We start from the raw sequence: 23,583 nt of genomic DNA on the forward strand, positions 1-23,583 counted from the left end.
ATTCTTATTCCCATCCTCTCATCTCTTCTCCATGACCTCACATGCCTTCCCATTATTTTATGAGCCACCCCCCGCTGCCTGCATTGGATGCACTCTACTCTTTCATCTCTTCCACGGCTTTAACTGTTTCCAATTTTCCATTGCTTTCTTTCTTGTTGACCCACCAAGTTGGAATTAATCAATCCATATTCCCCTCCACATAATTAATCTTAAAGCCATTCCAGCTACACGAGGATAACCTCTAGCTAGCCAAGCGAGGGAAAAAAAGGTGACCATTGCATGTCATATTCATGAGAATTAATTATATGGTGTAAAGGAATAATTATTGATGTGCAGGGTCAGGGATGAGTTATTGAGCAGCTACCTTGGCTCTAACCTTTATGGTATACGTCATGCGGGCAGTTTATTCCTTGTGAAAGGGAAATGAGGCCCTTTTTTTTTTCTTACTTACAGTGTGCAGATGTTGACATTTGGAGGGTTTAATTTTCTTATGTAGTATTGAGGATGAGCACTAACAATTGACAGCCAAAATAAGCACTGTTTGTAACAATGTTGGAAAGGAACAAAAGAAGCAAACCAAGCTTCAGGCCAAATATAAAAATGTTTATCAGTGGTCCTTACTCTGGAAAATTGAGGGCGTGATGGTGCCACGAGGAGATAGAATCTAACACATCTTTCTGACCGACATTGAAAAGAATTCTACCATGGATTTGGATGGGCTGCTGTTCATGATTCATCTATAATAACGTTCTTAATTGCAGCGAAAAACAATGATGATCATGGGTGATGGGACAACAAAAGAGACGTGGACTACAACAGCCTAGCTTGGTACTCGCATATCAAAAAATGAATAAAATCTCAATGGTGAGCTACTGTAATCTGAGAAAATTGAAATTTCAACCTGCAATATTCGATTGAGGTTTGACTTCGATTCTCTTGTCCACGGTGGCTTGGGAGCTGCCGTGCTGGCCGCTGGTTGCGCGTGCTGTTGGGAAAAATGTTGCTGTCAATTGTGTGTTTTGAATAGAAGTCGTCAATTATTTTAAGATATTGGTGCATGTTGGGGTTTGACCGTGATTTTACTCATTAACTCATTATTACTGTGATCAGGGAATCACTAGTACTACTACTGTCTGCCTTCATTTTCTTTTTCTCTCTTTCAGCTGGAGTCTTGGACTGGCAACAGAAACTCTTTTTAATCGTCATATAGATCATACAACACGAAAAAGGAAACTTCACCGAACCAGCAGAAAATGTGTGGAAATAGCAACCATGTTTATTCGCGGTGCACATGAGTCTAAACGGCGTTGATTTCGGTGATTCCTTTCTTTCTTTTTTGTCCTTACTTCCATACTCGAAATATATTCGGATTTCAAAGCTACACTACACATGCCTATATGCCGATTACACGAAAAACCATGAAGAAGCTAATATTCTTCTCATTATTATACTTATTTAAGACAAAACACGAGTGTTTGATGATTTAGGAATTGCTTCCTAATGCTTGATATCATGAAGATTCAATTGCATATTGAACACACAAATGGCTTCAAACTGTATATTAGGCCAGGTAGCCTGGCTGGCACATGTCATGTTTTGCTATTTGAGGCTGATCAGCCATGTAAGTATGGGACTAAATCATGTTCTGATTGACTTGGAAGTAGTTTTATACCATGTTTGATGCCCTAGCTTGACCTAGCTCTGAGTTGTACAAACCCAATTCGATTATGATCATTTTTGGATCAAATCTTAATCATTAAAAATAACGTATAAGGAAGGTAGGGGAAATGGACAACAAAATTTTTGGCATCTAATATTGAACAAGCAATGTGTATGTATATTGTTGGCCGGTGTGCATTGGCTTCAAAGTCCCATCACATGTAGAGAGAAAAGAGGGAAAATAATGATTTTTGTAGGGTGAGGGTGAGGGTGGGGGTGAGGGTCCCCACTTATACCTCAAGAGATTATTTCAAAGTAGAATTGAATAGTGTCTTTTTCAGAGTAAAACTAAAGAAGAAGGCAAAGAGGATGGACAAAGAGAGTTGGGCTGGGAGTGTTCAACAAGACAAACACATGGAATATGGAATATAACCCAAGCATTTGAAAACATTGAAAATGAGCCATAGAGAGACATGTTGACCGGATATTAGCAGACTGCTAGCATATTATTCCTTAATCCAACGCACGAGATTGAGAGAGAGAAATGGATTTTATTAGGAAGGGAGTAGAATAAAATAAGAGAATAATACAATCTTACATTTCCCGGAGAATCTAGAGCGCATCAGGCGCTGACCGGGGCTTCGAAAACAATTAAGAAATGATTTTAACATTTTCTTCTGACGTTATTATAAGGGGGCTTGTAAAGGGCTGATCAAATGATCAATAAAGAAAGCTTGGGGGAGTGAGCATAAAAATAAACAAAGAATACAACATTATAAATGGGGTCGGAGAAAATAAAAACAAGGGAAGAGAACAAAGAGGAACCTATCGCCTCGACAGGGTCACGTCCACACCTCACGTGATGGAACCAAGTTGACGCCGAGGATTATGGTCCTCCCTCGTGGATTTCCACGCGCCTGTGGGGCTCAACACCTTTGTTTTAGCCTTGGAATATTTGGACACGGAGAGGGAATATTGGGGAGCTGGGTTTCTTTATAATCTGGACAAATGCTAGCCATTGAATTCAACCTTGCCCTTCCCTTTTTTCCAACTAATCCCACGCTCTTCCCTTCACGTTCTCATCACCCCCCCCAACCAGACTACTACAATTTTCTCCCTAGTTCTAAGTTTTTTTTCTTCTAATTAGGATCATTTTGCCATTGATTTTCCTATACTATACACCTTATATTTGGTACTCATAAATTAATACGCAACAAATTTAGAATAAATAAAAATATTTGGAAAGAAAAAGAAAAACTGTTATGCTTTAGTTTTTTTGTCGTTATTTCATTCACAAATAGTAATAAAATATAGAAAATCCTTGTTTAGCTTTGATGGAGAAGAACTGAAGAATGGGGAGATTAAAAGAGGGGGGATATTGGGAAAGCGCGTGGGAGAGAAACTGGGGAAATTAAAATGGGGTTGAGGAAGGTGGGGTCGGGTGCATGTGGGTCTGAAGCCTAGTGTCGCCGGACACCCCAGCCATTCTGACACTTGCTTTCCTCCATATTCCTTCGCCTTCTCCTTCCTCATTTCTTCTTCTATATTTCTTTCCCACGTGTAAGCCTCCTTATTTATCCAATCCCTACGTGCTCATCTACACTACACACTATGCCACATTCCTTGTTAATAAACAAAAAACAGGGTGAATAGATTAGCGCTGGCAATAAGGGTTCATTGTAATAGCTCGAATTTGACCCACCCACCCTATCAATGGAAGCCTCCAGCTAAATATCTTCATTTGAGGTCCCATTCATCTTGTCTTTTGACCCATCTCATTCTTTCACAAAATGTACGACGTGATGCACGCCAACACTAGTCTAATCAATGAAGGAAGAAAATTAAAATCAGTGAGTTATCTTCATTGGAAAAGTATATGTATCATTGTTATTATAATTATTATAATTATTATTATTATTATTATTATTATTATTTTAAATGAATCCCAATAATGATCGCTCTAAATTAAATTAAATAACTATAGCTGTGTGACAAAGGTGATGGCGACATTATCAATAGGGTGCAACCCTTCAGAGAGAGGGAGAAGGTCACGGTGAAACATTTTACTCGCCTTTTACCCATTTCTCTAGGAGCAGGTGAAAAGTGGGATAAGAGTACATGGTTGCTGGTTGAGCCATCGCTACTGCTCAATCTACCTGACTTGCGCAGGCCTTACACAGGTTGTTGAGCCTTAACGTCCAAAGTTCTAACAACGTTGCCAGATGTCGCCGCATGGAAGGACCACGTGGACCCTCATTTGACCAATTTATTTTCTTATTAATTCTAAAAGGTCATGATATATAACTTAGCGGATCGATTAATATCTTGATCCATAAGAGTAAATATGGCAGCTAATAACATATGAGAGAAGTAGAACAATCCAGAGCGAAACAATTATTTTAAAAATAAAAATAAAAAAATTTAAATTGTGAAAATATGAAATGGCCCAAAATGGAGGAATTTTTTTGTTTCAAAATGGTGGAATGGATGATAGGAGAGAGAAAGCGTGGAGGTTGCCACGGAGAAGCTGGAGTGGTGGCAGGGGAGCATGGGAGAGAGCAATAAAGGAAGGTTTGAACAGGGATATTTTGGCCTGCACTCAAACCTGGTTCATGAAAAAAAATGGGAATATTCTAATTGAGGGAAAGGGAAGAAGAAAAATAAAAATGTGAAAAGAAACAAAAAGAGAAGGAATTGAAAAGGGTCGCGATCTATTGACGTAGAGATTGGGAGGGGGTGGGGTGAGAGAGAGACTGAATTCCCGTTCCAATATTCCATTGAACAGTACTACTCTATTTGTTTTCTCGAATTCCAACCATTCCCTGCAAATCCACCATTATATCACTGCAACTTCCCCCTTTTCATTCTCCATTATAAACATAAGGAAAACGGACACCTCTCTCTTTCTCTTTTTCTTTCTTTCTCTCTCTCAGGAAAGCTCTCTGATCCCTCTGCATCCTTAAATACTCAACTTCCCCTTTTCACTAACTTTTCCTTCAAAGCTTCGTCCCCAGAACACTCTGTTACCTTCTTTTTCCTGCATTTTTTTTTTTTATCTGACTACGAGTCTCTGCAATTTCCTTACCTCTATGTATGCATTTCTTCTTGTTTCCTATCAACCCTAGAGGCATCCCTACTAAAAAGCCTGTCTTCTCTCTCTGTCTAGGTCTCTCTCTCTGCCCCCCCTCTCTCTCTCTCTCTCTCAACACCCATGCAGTGCAAATCATAAGCCACTCATGATATAATCACTAGTCACAATTCAAAACTCAAAAAGCCATTCCTTTTCACCTCTTCTCATATCCCTCAGAGTTTCATCCCATTTCTTTCTTTCTATCTTTTCTTTTCCTTCTTTGTCTTCAGCCTCTATGTATCCCTAGTGGAGTTGATTCATCCTTCACTTCTTCTTTGATTAGAAACCCAGTGGGTCTTTGACTAGACTACTTCCCCACGATTCTTATGTTCTTTAGCTCAAACCCTATAATGGGAACCACATCACCCTTGCCTGATCTCTCCTTGCAGATCAGCCCCCCATCCATTTCAGATTGTGAGGTGAAGGAAGTGGGCTATGACGGTTTCATGAAGAAATCATTCTACAGTGACAGGAGCTCAGCCACTGATTCCGGAAGCAGCGGAAGTGACTTAAGCCATGAAAACGGATTCTTCAGCCCAGAGAGTGGTTTTACTCGTGGACCTGTTGAGCCCATGTTGAGCTTAGGTTTAGAGATGGCAGCTCTAAATCCTCCACCCCTAGAACTACCAAGAAACCTTCATCATAACCACCACAACCACCAACCTCAAATCTACGGGCGTGAGTTCAAGAGAAATTCAAGAATGATGAATGGCAGCAAAAGAAGCATCAGAGCTCCTAGAATGAGATGGACTACAACCCTCCATGCCCATTTCGTACATGCAGTCCAGCTTCTTGGCGGCCATGAGAGTATGTCAAAAACAAACTCAAGATTGTTTTCACATTTATATCTTAATTTTATATTGATTTTGAGTTATTTTCTTATACAAATACAAATTAAGGCTGAAATCTATTCGTTTATCATGGCTTAACTGGGCTCCACTATCTTTCTCCTGGTAAAATGTCACAGGAGCAACACCAAAATCAGTCTTAGAGTTGATGAATGTGAAAGATCTAACTTTAGCTCACGTGAAGAGTCACTTGCAGGTGAGAATACTGACTTCATTCTCCGTTGCTTTGAACTTAGGGGGCGACACCAGGGCTGTTTTTGCACCTTTATCATATACTATAAGTATAGTGCAATGATTCATATGTAGTGGGGAGTGGAGAACAAAGGGTAAGGACAAAAGGGCATCTAGAGGGTAATCTTAGAAGTGTGGACTTTATCTAAAATTTTCCTGTGGGTGTTCATGCAGATGTATAGAACAGTGAAGAGCACTGACAAAGGAACAGGTAATTAGAATGTCTCTAGCCTTCAATGACCCCATCCCTATTTCTCTTCTATTATTCTCTTTGTTTGAAAGTTTGGTGATCAAATGGTGACAGATCTTGTATCATTCGGTATACTGTTCACCAACTAAAACAAAAATGCTTGAGATTGGACTGACTTTATTCCATGTGAATTATTTGCTGGGTGTCTGATAAAGCAAGAGCGATGGCTCTCTGCATTGCAGGTCAAGGGCAAACAGATATGGGTTTGAACCAAAGGACAGGGATCGGTCAAGTGGCGCTAGGAGGATTATCTTGTGATAAAGCTGATGCCACCCCTTCTTTTTCTTCCAATACACCTCAACCTTCAACACCGCAAAAAATCTCACGGTGAGTGCATCTCCATCCTCGCCTCCCCACTCTTTTTTACTTCTTGCCTTCCATCTCATCCTGCACATTGTCACTGCGACATACTGATAATTGGAAGCATTAAATCAATGCAAGATGGAAAACAAGCATATACTCAAAATGCCTAGACGCTGGAGTTTTCTAGTCTTTGTTCATGCTGTAGAGAATAGTACCGATTTATTTGGGAAAAACAAAAAGAAAAGAAAAACAAATTTCAGCACATTGATTTTGACGAACATGGTGTTTGAAGTTAGACTGGTGATTTTACGTTTGCGCTTACAGAAAACAACTTTTACCCCCTCCTTTTTGCTTTTCTTCAGCCTTTTCCCTCACCACCCCACAACCCCTCTCCCCCACCCCACCTTCTAAGAACAATTAAAAAGTGTCCCCAACCGGACCTCCGTTGGATTGTGAATGTACAGATCCCGAGATAGACTAGAAGTCAAGGACTTGGCTCAAATCACAATGCAGTTGCAAGGCAAGGGATGCGATAATGTAGGCTTGTGCCTAGTTTAACTAGTATTTAATGTTCCTGGATGGCTGGATTACTTTGCTGACTTCATTCACGGACGGCTACGGATACCCTATCAAAAAGAGGATGACTTGGTCTGTGTGACCAAATTTAAGTTTTGAACACTGATCCGACCACTCCATTAATATTAGCTTGGATATTTGAAAGCATACATGCTCATTTAAATGCAATGCTCATTTATGTCGTATTAAATTGGATAAGACATACTTTATTTAGAAACTATAGCATTTTGATGAATATTTGCTAACAGCTACCATTATTCCTGACTGAAATTAACTCCAACTTTACCTACCATTGAAAGTTTCAAATAAGGGTTTGCAAAGTTACTCTTGTTTCAATAACTTCAATTTTGTTGTACTCTAATCTTGTTCTCTCGTTAACTTGGGGATCAGATCTTCGTGGTCATTATCAATGGAGACAAACGATGAAGGCCGCCTCAGTCATGAAAATGGGCTAAAATATTCTCATCTCATGGCAAATGACACCAAGGTATGCTTGTGTCACCAAACAAAATCAAACATGTTGAAACAATTTAGGCAAATTGTTAGCTTCCTCATAATTAATAATCTGGTTTGCTTATCATCCTTTCATAGATGGAAGGACATAAGGTTGCCCTCCATGTGGCTGAAGGAGCAAAAGAGAGGGTGGATTCTAGCGCCTTGTCACCGTCGGATATGTTGCTTAATCTCGAGTTCACCCTTGGAAGACCAAGTTGGCAAATAGACTACGCGGATCAATCTCCGAATGAGCTAGCTCTTCTCAAGTGTTAAGTATTATGAATTTCATAGATAATGTGTTTTCAGAGAGAGAGAAAATCTCTAGTATGCATGAAATCTGTTCTCGAAATTTTGTCCTGAGTAAGTAAAAAAAGGGGAAAAAGAGAAGGGAATTCATTAATGGCCATAACCCTCTCATTTGAATCATTCCTAGGAGTGTAAGAGTTCCAAGGCATCCTTAACCCATTGGTCCAATATTTCCTCCTAGGCTCGAACGGACCTAAGGGTCATGGCAATTAATTTTTTCATGGTCAGTACTGGGGCCATGGGGCACCTATCAATGGGAACCCGGTGTGAAGTATTTGTGGCTGCGTCTTGTCAATCATTTTTCCCTTGGTTTGAAAGTCAAGCTGGTATTTATATCACCTGCCTCCTCATCATATCTGACCATGAGTTTGGTCCAAAAGCACTAGATGGTCTTGAGAGTTGAGGCAATCGCAATACAAAGAAAATAAAAAATAAACAAATAACATGGGCATATCTACTGGCATTGATTTATATGAAATATCAATTGAAATTAAATGTCGTTATATTGCAAGATCTTGATACATCAGTGTCAGTTTCTTCCCAACATCATTACCTCTCAACAAGGGTCAAAATATCCCAGGATCTACTACCAGATCTCGTGACCATTTTGTGTTTTCAATCTTCAAATGATGGATTCTGAATGCCATGCTTGGCATGTACTGATGCTATTGGACTCTATCGAAATAATTTGAGTCTAGAGATTTCCTCATTACACGTACGCTCGAGCATTAAATCTGCTTTCTACCGTATTCTCCATGAAAATTTGAATAGGCATGCATAGTTGGCCACTTTGCAACAATGCAATTAATGCGATTTACAACTTGAAAAATAATGGCGGTTCGTGGAATGGTTCTTATTTCCAAGGGACATCAGCACGAGAGGCTTCAATTCAAAGGCATCCCCATGATAGCAACTCGGGAACGGTCAAGTTGAATCTCAACCTTTAAAACCATAATGGATGCAGGTGAGTTGAGCGGTCCGGATTTGGGAAGGGCAATCAGTCGATAGAGAGGCAGGGCAAGGTGGCCCATGTGGTCTCCGATGGAGACCAAGGATGTTTCTAATGCGCTGAATGTGTACGTATTCTCTTTTTCCAGGCGGGCCAAAAGGGCAGGGCTAAAAAATCCATCTGAAGTGTTGGGTCCAAGAGCGTCCTCTAGCTGGGGACAGAGGGGTGGTTTTGCAGTTTGGTAATGCAGCAAAGGTGCAGAAAGTTAAGAGTGATTGGTCCATCATCATTATGATTTGTCGCTTGTCCGGAGAAAGTCCACCAACAGATAATTGAAGCGCGAAAAGGGTTTTGACAAATTAGGATCCTCAGAATTTTAGGTACTCCCTACCACTTTCAGGCTCCTCATCATTCTAAAGATTCTGGACAAATGTCCCTTCCATCTCACTATCCATTTTCCACTACAAATGCTTGGGCCACTTTTCATCTTTCTTTGTACAATCTTACGTTATTCTAGGCTTTTCTTCTAGTGCTTAAACCCCTTTTGGAATTGACTAATGCCATTTTTTCATTTCATTTTGTTGTGTTATCATTACTTAGATCTTCCACATCTCTGATAGCCCGTCATGAGTAGTCCAGCTTTCTGATTGAATAATCAGGCTGTCTTTCTCGCCGTGATGATGTTAGAACATGAGTTTGCCATGGGTCACAGTACAGCTTATGATGCCTTGTTCCACCGACATCCTCCACCATATATTTTCCTAATGTTTTCCCTTTTCTTTGTTTTTTAAGATGATGGATCTCCATCCCAATTTCTAAGTCAGTTCCTACGTTCTTCCGATAATTTTCTGCTTAATTTGCTGTTTGAGTTGCATTTTCAAGAGTTCCAATTTGACTGGAGGTTGAGCTTTTTTCTTTTCGATTTTTGAATGACTGGAAGCCTTTACTAAAATCAATTGCTTTGATTTTTCTCTTTCCAAAACCTCCCTTTCTCAACCAAGCATTTGAAAGAAAAAGTTAATTAGTGCTCTAATTACTCTAGTTCTCCGTACTGAATCCGAATTTATTGGAATCCATTAGTTGACTCATCATAGAAGTTGTGGGATAAGACTGCAATGTGGCCATCTTATGTCTTTTGTTACCGTGTAATTATGCGGAGGGCCTTTCAAATATAACTTCATTGGCCTTGTATTTGTGCGATGCGGCATGGGCTATGGATAAACATAACAAAACCAAAAATCACTATGATTGTGTTACATAAATGCGATTGTCCTATGCTTAGTTAGTTGTGCTAAAGCCCTTCCCTATGTGGCCAAAAAATTGAAATATGTTTTATATAACTATCTATTTGGCTTGCCATATAGGGGTGAAGTTAGGAGTTAAATTGATGTTTGGAAGGGAAGGGTACTTTGGATGGGGTCGTGTCTCACTTAAGATGGTAGGATTGGATATCTTCTGTATATATGTACATGACATAATTCACTATGTTTTAAGTATATATAATATTAATTCAACATGCCCATATAAAGTAGCAAGTCTTCAAAATTACCAAAATTGATGATGATGATGATAATCATACAATAAGGACAAGTTGTCTCCACTCATTACTTTGACAGCTGTCTTGAAAAATCACCAGACTCATCCAACATGCAATCAAAAGATTCAAAACACAAAAATAAGAAAAATCACTGGAGTTTAGGAGGACCCATGAACCAAAACAAACATTTTGTGTTTTATATATCTTCAAAACTTTGGAAGACAGAATGGAACAAAAATTTGGGAGCCGACCATAGATCAACAACATTCTTTATCAGTTAAGCGCCAGCTCCACTTGTAACATTTGTTAGCAGTTATGGCAAACATGTATGGGCTTTGAAAGTTTGAAACCGAATAGAAATTTTGAATATACCTCTGAGTAATGGACCCTGCAATAATGCCCACTATTCATTTCATTCTTTTAAGTTGTCAAATTCAGTTAGCAGCTTAAATCTTGGACCATCTCCTCCAGGTCGATCGTGGGCCTTCACCAACACCATCTTCAAATATTTTGTTTTGAGTTGAATAATTTTTGAAATGATTTCTGGGAAAAATTTGCAATCAGCCCAGCCCCTCTTGTTCACGTCATGAAAGTATAAAAAAAAGAAAAGAAAAGAAAAGAAAAGAAAATATTTTGTGCATTTTTTTACTATTAAAAATATAAAAGAAAACCACATATAATTTAAATTAGTTAAAAACTTATGTATTTTTAAATTATTTAATCTTTAAATAGAAAAATCAAAATAAATTCAAAGGAATTTGAGCTAACATCAAAAATAATTTATTGTTTTTAAATTAATTAATTGATTTTTTATATTTTTCTTTTAAACTTTCCTTAAAGCTTTTCTAAGAACCAAACATTACTAAGTGTTCAGGGAGCAACTCAAGACCCTAACCATGATCATACAGTTTTTAAGTTTGTGATTCAAGATGGCAGACACCAAATTGGCCAAATAAATTAAACCCAGTCAACATGGCCTTTAGTGGTGGCCGTGGATTCATCACCATGAATCATATTAGCGGCAGTCAAAGGGCCACGGGCGACGGGCCACCACCAGCAAAACACTTTCCTTTGGAACGCATTTTAAAGTATCCCTTATGTACTGTGAACAGATTGAATGCGAAAAAGTAGTTCTTCTTTGATTCACCAAAACACCAATTTCTTTTTAACCATACGTGTAAGACTAATGGCTGAGCTGGACATGTTTCCGGATATTGTCCAGGGCACTAGATATGCACTCATGGCTTGAATGAATCAATGATGCATCCAGGTTTCTACAGCAACTTTTATGCAGTACAGATGATGCATTATATTATAAACCATGGACTTGGAGCACTATGCCTTTGAAAGGTGGCAAAGTGGCATGATCTGTACTTCATAATTAACTGATGCTCGACAACCAGATTTCACTACACAAGAAAACACCTCAAGCATATAACGAATCTATAAACCTAATAAATATATGTAGAGTCAACTTATATATGAGTCCCTTTATCATATTTCTTTGTCATACCTAAAATGTTAGTGGCGTGTAAGCATATATGCATACACGAAACTACGAAAGAGTTGACTTATCTCATCCCTCTGTCATTGGTAATATATATGAGGTCAATCTCAACATCATAGGCGTCCAAGTAGCTTCCTGCTACTCAAGATAAGACGAAACAGACAAAGCATGCTTTACATAAATGGAGAGCTATCGAGTTTCTTCCACCAACCGCTATAATGTAGGGAGGAACAAAATCTATGGTCAGAGAAATTTTAATGATGGTGGCTAAATAATTCTTTTATTTAATTTGGCATGGCATGGATTTTTAAGATAGAACTGAATAAGCAACTGGCCTGTAGTACATATCCGTCATATGTAACCATAGTGATATAAATAAGTAGACAAGGGCAATGCAAACCATGCCCCTTTACCAAACCGTGAGGCTAGCTTTTGGTGTGCGGCATGCTGTCTATTAGGTTTACCTACTGCTGGAATGGACTTATAAATTAACATGCATGCCTGTTCGTCACGGCCATCAACAATGGATCCTGCTCTACATTTGCCTGCATTTTTTGTGTTTCTTTCTTTAATCTATGTCTTCTATGCAATGCTTGGAAGGAAAAAGATAATAAAAAGTAGTAAGAGCAGGGACGCTCCCGAACCAGGTGGTGCATGGCCAATTATTGGCCACCTCCATCTACTAGGAGGAGGTGATCAGCTTCTTTACCGGACACTTGGAGCCATGGCTGATAAGTATGGTCCGGCATTCAATATCCGCCTCGGCAGTCGCCGTGCTTTTGTGGTGAGTAGTTGGGAAGTAGCGAAGGAATGCTTCACCATTAATGACAAAGCACTTGCTACGCGTCCCACTACAGTAGCCGCAAAGCACATGGGCTACAACTATGCGGTATTTGGTTTTGCACCCTACAGCCCTTTCTGGCGTGAGATGCGGAAGATTGCAACACTTGAACTTCTTTCAAATCGTCGGCTTGAGATTCTAAAGCATGTTCGAACTTCAGAAGTTGACATGGGGATTAGGGAGCTGTACGGTTTGTGGGTCAAAAACAGCTCCCGTCCATTGCTTGTTGAACTTAATCGATGGTTGGAAGATATGACACTTAACGTGGTTGTTAGAATGGTGGCTGGAAAAAGATACTTTGGTGCTGCCGCTGCCTCCGACAGCAGTGAAGCAAGACGGTGCCAGAAAGCAATTAACCAATTCTTTCGTCTGATTGGCATTTTTGTGGTTTCAGATGCACTTCCATTTCTATGGTGGCTGGATTTGCAGGGGCATGAGAGGGCAATGAAGACGACGGCCAAAGAATTGGATTCCATACTTGAAGGTTGGCTTGAGGAGCATCGCCAAAGAAGAGTTTCTAGTCTGATCAAGGCCGAGGGTGAGCAAGACTTCATTGACGTAATGTTGTCCCTTCAGGAGGAAGGGCGCCTCTCTGGTTTTCAGTATGATTCCGAAACAAGCATCAAGTCCACTTGCCTGGTATGCTTTTAACACCCAAACCATGAATACGGAGTAGAATTTGTGAAAAATTGAGGACTAATGCTGTTGCTTGGGCACAGACGTTAGCTTTTTCAAATTGATCTCTATAATAATAACACCCAATTTTGTATTAGAAGAAAAAGAAACCATACTGGATATCTTTGAATATAATGGTGGCTATGCAGGCACTAATCCTAGGTGGCAGTGACACCACAGCAGGCACACTGACGTGGGCCATTTCTTTACTCCTGAACAATCGCCACGCCTTGAAAAAGGCACAAGAAGAACTAGATCTGTGTGTTGGCATGGAAAGGCAAGTGGAAGAGTCAGACGTTAAAAACCTTGTGTATCTTCAAGCAATCATCAAGGAGACCCTTCGCCTCTACCCAGCAGGTCCCCTACTAGGACCCCGAGAGGCGTTGGACGATTGCACAGTCGCTGGCTACAATGTCCCTGCTGGCACTCGCTTAATAGTGAACATATGGAAGCTTCAAAGGGATCCAAGTGTTTGGACAAATCCTTGTGCTTTCCAACCGGAGAGATTTCTCAATGCTCATGCTGATGTTGATCTTAAAGGCCAACAATTTGAACTGATGCCTTTTGGGTCTGGCAGAAGATCGTGCCCCGGAGTTTCATTTGCACTCCAAGTCCTGCACTTGACCCTCGCACGACTCCTCCATGCATTTGAATTGTCAACCCCAGTGGATCAGCCGGTCGACATGACTGAGAGCTCGGGTTTAACCATTCCAAAAGCAACCCCATTAGAGGTCCTCTTGACTCCACGCCTGAACTCCAAGCTCTATGCTTTTTAAGAAGCGTGTATTAATCAATAACATCGAGTGTGGGGAGGCCAAGGGAGTTGCTAGATGGTTTACGCTTGTCCGGGAGCTTTTACTTTACATGTTGCATACATATATACTTAAATAATTAAGTGAACATGATGCCAAAATCATGCTTAATTAATAATGCCACTGACAAAAAACTTGTTCAGGCCATGATTCTAAACTTGAATGGCCGTGAGGTTCAATGGTCAATTTATGATTCAAATAAGGTACTTGCGAATCAATTATGAATGGATTATATGTTGGGCAAAAGGCTGATGAAGTATTAGCATATTCCAATTCTATATCTAGTTCCTTGATTTGTACAAGTACTACAAGCTAAATTCGAGGATAATGGACTTAGCAATTTCAAATACCTTGAATCGTCTTACTATCACGCATAAGCTTAGAAAACACCTAAATATTAAGCTTGTTACCTTCATCATTTTTTTTTTTTTTATTAATTGTTTTCTATATTGGTTATTTTTATGTACATAATTTTTGTTTATTATTATCATGTATTTGTTATAAAAAATTTTTAATTAAGCAACATGTTCTTATTTATTTGTTATTTTTATGTAATACTTATTCTAGATTGTTCCAATCAAAAGAAAGTTAATGCTAGCGTTGATATAATGAAGAGAGGTTTTAACTGCATCAACCTAAACTGTCCCTGCATCCACCTTTTTGTTTTTTTTTTTTTTTTAAAAAATAATAATAATTTTGTACATTTAATACCCAAAATACCCTCTCTTCAACTACCCCTCCAAAACTCTTAACATTTTTCTTATATGTTTTCTTTTCTTCTCGTTTTCTTCTTTTATTTTCTCCCTCTTCCCTTTTATCTTCCTCCTCAAAGGTAGGGGGCTGCAGAGTGCAGACTAGGCTGTCGACAGTGATCGCAGCAACACCTAGCGACGACCAGCAGAGGGGCCTGGCGACGATTTGAGGATGAAAATGAAGGAAAACCCAAAAAAAAAAGGAATAAAATAAAAGAAAAAGGAGGAAGAATTGGATTATTAAAGATGAAGGTAATTTGGTTACTTTTTCTGTGAATTTTATTTTAAAAAGAGGAATGAAAATATAATTTTTAAATTAATACTTTATTATCAATCTTTACGGTGTCCCTTTAGATTAATTATTTATTAAAAATAATCAATCTTGTGTAAATATAAATAAAGTTAAATGTACAAATAAATGTTGTTAAATAATCTATTAATTATAAAAAAAAAGGTATATTATTTTACGCAATTGGATATATTTTCTTAAGGTTTTATCTCATTAATACTTATATTCATTTTTCATGTTTTTGACAATACTCGTTTGTACTCTTTAGTGGATCCTTTAAAATTTTATTGAAGTATTTCAAAAAGATATTTTTTCTACGTTGAAGTTAAAAGTTACTTTTAAGAAAGATCTCAAAAGTTTGAAAGGCGGGATCATAAAAGTTCCGATTTATTTTTTAAAATCATAGAGAGTTTTCTAATTCTAAGATATTGAAAATTTCTTTTTAAAATCAAATGCAAATTTAAAGATAAACACAATTTTAAAACTTATTAAAAGATATTTCAATATTTTTTTAGAATCAAACACAAATTTAGAGATAAACATAATTTTAAAATTTTGAAGCTTATAAAAAATAATTTTGGGAATTAAAAATATAATAAAAACCAAATTAGAAAATAGAAAGTATTCACTTTCTAATTCTTGTATTAGTCATTACAAAAATTTTACCAATTATAAATATATACTTACCTTAAATTTTAAGATTTCAGATAATCCGATGTTGTCTTGAAATAGATAAGACCCAAGAAAGTAGTTTGCATCTAATTAATAAAAAAGTAACAAAATTATTAATTAGATAAAATACACTAACACTAACAAATATATTTCCTTTATATAAAAATTTATTTTGTTACTAGAATATTTTTAAGTGATTATTTTGTCTTCACTGTTCATGTCTTAAAAAAAAATAAAAAGTTAATTCATACTGTATATAAAAGTTATTTTGTTACTAAAATGTCTTAAAGTGATTATAATGCCTTAAGTGTTTGTGTTCAGAAAATTAAAAAAAAAAAAAGAAAAATTGTTTCTGTTGACATTAAAATGTTTAGGTAAATTAAATAGGAGTCCCAAAAAAGAACACAGTTGCAAAATTATTAAAAATACTTTGGTACATTCTTTATTAGTTTGCCGTTCATTTTATTTTAATTATTCTAATTTTCTTTTATATAAATCTTTTATATAAAATAGGAATATACGAAATATTGAATATTGAAATATATTTAATTTATTAAATAAAAAATAAATATTTAAATGCTAGGAAAAAATATTTACATGAATTTCGGAGAATTAATTAACAATTAGTTTTTGCATAAAAATAGTAAATAATAGTAATTTGTTCAATTAAATTTTTTATAATAAATACATGATAATTAATATTTTTTTTAACGAATTATAGGCGCTTGGCATGAATTGATTTTATGATAAATTTAATTATCTAAATTATTATATCACACAGCAATAAAATAATTCTTTTATTTTATTTTTTATAATGTAGCTTTATATTTTAATTATCTTTATTATCAGTAAATTCAAATCTTATTAAAAAAATACATGTTTCTATTTTATATTTAAATTATTTTTTTATTAAATCAAATTTAAATATAATTAAATATTTTTAAAATTAATTTTCAATTTTGATTAAATAATTTATAATAAACATACCCATTCATGCATTTCTTGATTTTATTTATAAATTATGTAAACGTAAATCATGGTCGAGTTTTGTTAGTTTTGGAAAAACTAATAAAAATGCATTTCATAGCTGTGGATTTTTATAATTTACAGAAAAGAAAGAAAAAAAAAAAGAAAGAGAAATCTACATATAGCTGCATTTGTCTTTGTCATGGAAAATGAAAAATATTGCTAGAGTTTATAATGTAAAAGAAAATGCAAATGTGAAACGCAAAGCATATAAGCTATTTTAGGGTAAAATCCATGAATGACCAAATGGTCCAAAAAAAAAGATCAAATTGGAAATACGATTGGTCACCGGTTGAATCGATTGGTGCAATCCAATTTTCAAAACCATGAAAATTTTAATATATGACTTAAACCTGTAAGTTTGAAATAACAATGAGTAAAAAATAAATTATAGAATCCCTTTAGATGAAAAAAGATTTTAATAATTATAAATTTTTATGAGATGGATATGATTTATTAAGATAATTTTAAAAAATAATAAATAAAATTTAATATTAAATTTTATTTAAAATATTTTATTTATAAGAATAAAATATCTTAAGATAATTATGAGGGTAGGTAGAAGATGCTATTTTTATGACATGATGTGTTTTGCATTAGAAAGTCAAATTCATCTATCCATGTCTATGAAACATATTAGATCGAATATTAATTTTAAATTCGGACATTATTTTCAAACCCAACCTACGTAACGCATGTTTTTTTTTTTCTTTTTAATTATTAAATTAGTTGTATTTTGGTTCAAAACTCACGTGGGAAGAAGACTAGAGGGGGAACATTTTTGTTGCGAAGCTATACGGAAAAAAATTTATTCAGAAGCCGGTCAAAACTCAAATTTATCTGCGGAACTTTTGTACTTATCTTTTGACAATTGGATTGCTTCCCTACAAATGAACTAAATTAATAGTCTCCTTGCTTTATCAGAAGCGAAGGAAAAAGTAGGACTCCTGCATCGTACAACACAAATAGACAGATCTTTAGTCATAGATGGTGCATGCCGTAAAGTAGCCGTCTTGAGCTTGGTAAGAAACCAAGCTATTAAAACTTGACTTGAACTGTTCATTCTCAAGGGGGTAAGTGCCAGCCTGATGCGGGCATGCAAGACTTATACCAATCTGCCGTTCTAATAATAGAATGTAGAAGACACCGAGCACCTCCTGCATGCATCTTGAGGCGGTGTAGTAGACACGCATCCCAAGGCGAAGTTGTTCTCTACGACCTTAAGGATCAATTTAGTAATTGTTTTAAAAAATAGTTTTTTGAGGTCAATTTTTGAAAATTATTTTTTAATTTTTTAAAGTAAAAATCTGTTAAAAAACCTAAAATACAACACGTTTTTAATATTTTTAAAAATAATTTTTATATCTATTATTATATTTTTAATCCTTATATTTATATAATTATTTTTTAAAATAATCATTAAAAAATAAGTGAAAACAGATAAAAATTATTTTTTAAACACATTCTATTTTATGTTATTAATAACATATATAAACGAAGACTTTTAATTATCAAAAGCTTTTTTTTTTTTTTTTATATTTTTTGTTTTAAAGAACAAAAGCCTGCTCAAAAAAACAGTTGCCATAACTTTTTTCTGATTTGTAGTGATCCTAGGAAGGCTGTTTTCTAAATATAGTATTATAATAAAAAAATGTGGTCATAGTAAGAAAATAACGTTTGGACATGTCCATGGTATTATGTATATATATGTATGCTTGAACAGGGAAGCCACCCACAGTTTAACCACAGTAATCCAATAGCGACATTCTAAGCTACCATGGATTTCCTTCTCCAATGCCTAAACCCTGCCATGGTTGGGGCATTTGCAATACTTGTCCTCTCCTACTACCTGTTATTATGGCGGTCTGGAGCTGGTAAGGGCAGAATGGCACCTGAAGCTGCTGGTGCATGGCCCATAATAGGTCACCTACACCTCCTAGGTGGGTCTAAGAATTTGCCCCACTTACTTTTGGGAACCATGGCCGACAAGTATGGAGCAGTATTCAGCGTTCGGCTGGGATTGAAAAGAGCTGTGGTGGTGAGTAGTTGGCAGATGGCCAAGGAATGCTTCACCACCCATGACCTGGCTCTGGCCTCCCGTCCTCAACTTGTAATCTCCAAACAATTGGGATATAACGATGCCATGTTTGCTTTCTCTCCTCACGGTGCATACTGGCGGGAAGTGCGGAAGATAGCCACTCTAGAGCTCCTCTCGAACCGCCGGCTAGAGTTGCTGAAGAACGTCCGAATCTCAGAGGTGGAGACATGCATGAAGGAACTATACAAGCTTTGGGCTGAGAAGAAAAACGAGGCAGGCGTTGTTTTGGTGGACATGAAGCAATGGTTTGGGGACTTGACTCTGAACGTGATTCTTATGATGGTTGCTGGAAAACGATATTTCGGTTATACAGGCGAAAGTCAAGAGAAAGAGACCCAGCGGTGCCAGAAATCGATTAGGGAATTCTTTCGTTTGTTGGGACTCTTTGTGGTGTCGGATGCCCTTCCTTTTCTTGGCTGGCTTGACGTGGGTGGACATCTGAAAGCCACGAAGAAGACTGCAAAAGAAATGGATGGTATTGCTCAGGAATGGTTACAGGAACACCGACGGCGAAAAGATTCGGGTGAAGCTAATGGTAACCAGGACTTAATGGACGTGATGCTGTCCATTCTGGCTGGCACGGACCCTACCGGCTATGATGCCGATACAATCAACAAAGCCACATCCCTGGTATGCTCATTATTCCTCGAGCACATTTATATGCTACTAAAACAAATGACATTCTTCTCAAGACATAATTTCATGCTTTATCCTCTTTAGTCGGGACTCTCAGACTCTCGAGAGTACTCACACCTTCGATGGAATAACTTTCTGTTGCTGGTTGAAGCTAGTCAAAGTCAATACTTTTTAAAAGATAATATTAGATTTATAAAAGTTTTATCAATTATGAAAGAATTTTTTGCATCAGCGCAAATAGAATTTTTTTACTTAAAAATAAAACGTTTTTGATTTCATATTGTGTTTTATTATACGTTGTTATTTGTCAAAAGAGTAACATGAGCAGCTTCGACAAGCAATTATAGTGAAATACAACCCACCTGAGAATCTGAGCGTAACTAGAATTATGTCGAACCTCTGGCTTGGGTGTTTGGGCTGGGCTGGTAATGATCCAACTCTCCTCTGGGTGGCTGGGCCATTCTCGTCAGAAGATCATGGAAGTGTGTTCTTTATTCCTCATGGTTTGAGGCCTCATTGACTGGGCTTCTTGATCTTGAGTTGGTTACACAATTACGCCTTTCAAAGACTCTTCGTCATAATAAATACAGTGGCTTTCCCTCGTAAATTTAAGGATTTTTATATTTTATTTTTTTATTTTAATTTTGAAGCCCAACATGAAGTTTTATAAAATGCTAAATTTGTGAGCGAGTTTCAAATTCAAGCTACTTTTGATCGACGGACGCTAAACTCTAACTCTAGAATCAGACTTCTATCTGTTCGTGCCCCTTAGACATAAGGACACTCACTCTTGAAAAAATAAAAAAAATAAATTGGAGCCTTTTTCCCCTTTAATCCTGTTAGTAGTTATAATTTTATTAACATTAGTTAATGTTTTGTACTTGGCAGATTTTGATTGCAGGAGGTAGTGACACTACATCTGTTACTCTAACATGGGCGATCTCACTTTTATTGAATAATCCATGTATGTTAAGAAAAGCCCACGAAGAATTGGACACTCATGTTGGTAAAGAGAGACTGGTAAATGAAGTGGATTTAAGCAAGTTGGTCTACCTCCAAGCAATTGTTAAAGAGACATTGAGGTTATATCCCGCACTTCCACTTTCAGGACCACGCCAATTTAACCAAGATTCCATTTTGGGTGGTTACCGTATCGCAAAAGGCACTCGTCTCGTGTTGAACCTCACTAAGATCCAAAGAGACCCAAGTGTATGGTTGAATCCAACAGAGTTTCAACCAGAGAGATTCCTCACTACTCACAAAGACGTTGATATGAGGGGCAAAAATTTTGAGTTTACACCATTTGGTGGTGGAAGAAGAATTTGCCCTGGTGCAACTTTTGCCCTTCAAGTGCTACACTTAACATTAGCCAATTTCCTGCACAAATTTCAACTTTCGACTCCATCAGATGCAAAAGTTGATATGAGCGAGAGCCTTGGGATAACAAACATAAAATCCACTCCACTTGAAGTTCTCATCTCGCCACGTCTGTCTTCTTGTGATCTTTATGAGTAAAATCAATGAATGTTGAGAGAGACTATTTCAAGAAACCTAGTATTATATCATAGGAAATAAAAATACAAATAAAATTTGTACATGTGGTACAAGTTTAAAATAATAACTAATGAGTACTATACTTTTTTAATTTTGTCTTAGCTTGAATTTTGGTGTTTTTTTATTTTTATTTTTGTTTTCTCCTTGTAGAAGAAAAAGTGGCATATAGCATTTTTCTTCCGGTATGGATAGTGAAAAATAAGTATGCATTTCACCATATGCATACATGTGCAATAGACTTAATGAGTTGCAAGTTGATAATTGGTCTGTCTTTTTGGTAGATTTTAGTTGCCTTCTTGTACATCATTAAAGTAGAAGATAAAGACGAAAATTATAACTTCACCCATTCCATTGTAGAACGTTGGGCTATCAGTTTGATTTTCAACGTCAAAATCAAATTGAATCAATCCAATCGATTTTTATGCATTAAAAATCAATTTAATTGAATTTAAAGAAGAAAATGGTTGGTTCGGTTTGACTAACAATAATTGATTCGTCCGTTTATTTTGTTTCAATTTGTTTTGGTTTGTTGTAACAATAAAAATCATTTTTTTTTGGTTAATTTGGACAAAAAAAAAAAAAAAAAAACCATGATTAGATAAAAGCTATAAATGTGCATATGAAGTTGTATCGAATGTGAAAGCTTTTCATCAAATTAATAATATAACCAATACTCATATTATTGATGTAAATATATAACTTTTAGATAAGTTCAATTTGTTTTACTATTGATTTTTTAAATAGGTAACCGAATTGGTCTAATTCAATTTTATATTTTAAAACCTAATATTATTAAAAGAAAAATTGCTAAAAATTAGTGGATTAGGGTTAGTTCATTGATTCTGTCTACACCCCAAAAAGAAGAGTGTCCATTTCGTATTGTCAACTTTGTGTGCTTATAAGTTACAATTTTGCACCATGAGATTCACATTTGTACTTATTATTGCCAATTTTGTGTGGTCATAAGTTATAATTTTACCCCACTAGATTCACATTTGCTGGCATCATAATTGACTTTCTACATCCATTCATTCATGAATCATTACATTTCAATACTGTATTACCATTTTGGTGCTAAACAAGAAGACTCGTCTTTAAAGTACTCAAGCAAATCCTCACCAATTTTAATCATTTTTCAATTTAAATGAATGGGAGCAACAACACTAGAACAATGAAATAGATGATGAAATAAAATAAAAAACAAAGATAGTATACAAACTCTAATTTTATTGGTTTGTCATAGTCTTGACTTATATGCAAGGAAGAAAATGTCACGATATTTCGGCGATATTTCGAGAAATATCGTGTATCGAAAGGTTTTGACACGATATTTCTTGGAGAAATATCGGTCCGGTGATATTTCGAGATTTATCGCGAGAAATCGGCGATTTATCGCGTGGTCAACTCGGGTCAACGAAAGTCAGACGCGCTACAGTAATGCTAGCGTGCCTCTCCATTTGCTTGCTGAGTTGCTGGCGAGAGGATTTGAACCCCAAACCTTTTGGTTTGGGGCAAGGATGAAAATATCGGTAATCACGGATATATCGGTAATTCGATTTTACGGATATATCGGTGGATATTATTGGTAGGCTTAAAATTGTTAAAAACTCATGGAAATGCAAGAAAAACCTCATAATAATATAATTAGAAGTATAATAGACATTTTAAAGTTATTTTATTGAAAATTTTGATATATGTATAACATGATTTATCATATTTGATAATAATATCGTATGCATCGATAAAAATATGAATTTTATAAGTGTACATTTATTATTAAATTACACATAATATTATGATATATGAATTTCATTTAAATCCCGAAATATCGCTGGACCGATATTTCTCCAAGAAATATCGTGTCGAAACCTATCGATACACGTATCAGAGCCAAAATTCTTGGCTTGAAGGCATATGCAATTAAGGAGCGGAGCAACTTATGCAAGCATGAGTTCCAAAAAAACTTCTAGCAATCAAGATGCCGCTACAATACGCTTGGAGGAAATTTCAGCCACATAACAATCCCATCAAGATGCTATAATACAACTAAATAGCAAACTTGATGAGATCATGAAGTTATTAGAAAAGAGCCAAGAAAAACGACCAATTGAAGAGGAGATCGCAAGTCATCAATTTAGACAATCGCCAAATCGATCACGCGAAGAACAAGACAATTTTATGATGGGGAATCAAAGAAGGACCAAACTTTTTGAGCTAGATGATGATGTGACAAAAAAGGTACGTCGCGATATTTTCTTCCTTGGTTTGGGGTTCACCCGCTTACCACCTGGGCTAAGTTGCCCTTTTTTATATAATATGCAACAACTATATATATACTTAAATTCATTATATAAAGAAAATATAAGAATATTTTAAAGAGCAAATTAATTATAATTATTTTATAATTAAATGCAAAGTCTTTTAATTAATTACCAAA

At 36.2% G+C, this 23,583-nt stretch overlaps 3 protein-coding genes across 5 annotated transcripts; all 3 read left to right on the top strand.

The window, feature by feature from the left end:
* The first annotated feature begins 4,348 nt into the window (after positions 1-4,348).
* Positions 4,349-8,136, top strand: LOC117905823 (probable transcription factor KAN4). 3 transcript variants are annotated; one of them, XM_034818686.1, is made up of 6 exons: positions 4,370-5,596; positions 5,757-5,833; positions 6,043-6,079; positions 6,274-6,445; positions 7,388-7,484; positions 7,589-8,136. In XM_034818686.1, exons 1-6 carry the CDS (start codon positions 5,116-5,118, stop codon positions 7,763-7,765), a joined length of 1,041 nt encoding a protein of 346 aa, XP_034674577.1. In that variant the 5' UTR covers positions 4,370-5,115; the 3' UTR covers positions 7,766-8,136. The 3 variants fall into 3 exon arrangements, with proteins under 3 accessions (XP_034674579.1, XP_034674577.1, XP_034674578.1); XM_034818687.1 differs by having other exon boundaries at positions 4,375-5,596; positions 6,301-6,445; XM_034818688.1 differs by lacking the exons at positions 7,388-7,484; positions 7,589-8,136 and adding an exon at positions 6,886-7,179 and having other exon boundaries at positions 4,349-5,596.
* A 4,178-nt stretch (positions 8,137-12,314) lies between these two features.
* On the top strand, positions 12,315-14,266 carry LOC117907345 (xanthotoxin 5-hydroxylase CYP82C4-like). Its single transcript, XM_034820853.1, has 2 exons — positions 12,315-13,271; positions 13,457-14,266. Exons 1-2 carry the CDS (start codon positions 12,315-12,317, stop codon positions 14,081-14,083), a joined length of 1,584 nt encoding a protein of 527 aa, XP_034676744.1. The 3' UTR covers positions 14,084-14,266.
* Positions 14,267-18,635: 4,369 nt separating this feature from the next.
* LOC117905392 (cytochrome P450 CYP82D47-like) lies at positions 18,636-21,107 on the top strand. The gene is made up of 2 exons (XM_034818323.1): positions 18,636-19,586; positions 20,481-21,107. The coding sequence occupies exons 1-2, from the start codon at positions 18,636-18,638 to the stop codon at positions 21,105-21,107; spliced, it is 1,578 nt and encodes a 525-aa protein (XP_034674214.1).
* Positions 21,108-23,583: the final 2,476 nt, after the last annotated feature.

Source organism: Vitis riparia, chromosome 18 (genome assembly GCF_004353265.1).
Source record: "Vitis riparia cultivar Riparia Gloire de Montpellier isolate 1030 chromosome 18, EGFV_Vit.rip_1.0, whole genome shotgun sequence".
Lineage (NCBI taxonomy): Eukaryota > Viridiplantae > Streptophyta > Magnoliopsida > Vitales > Vitaceae > Vitis > Vitis riparia.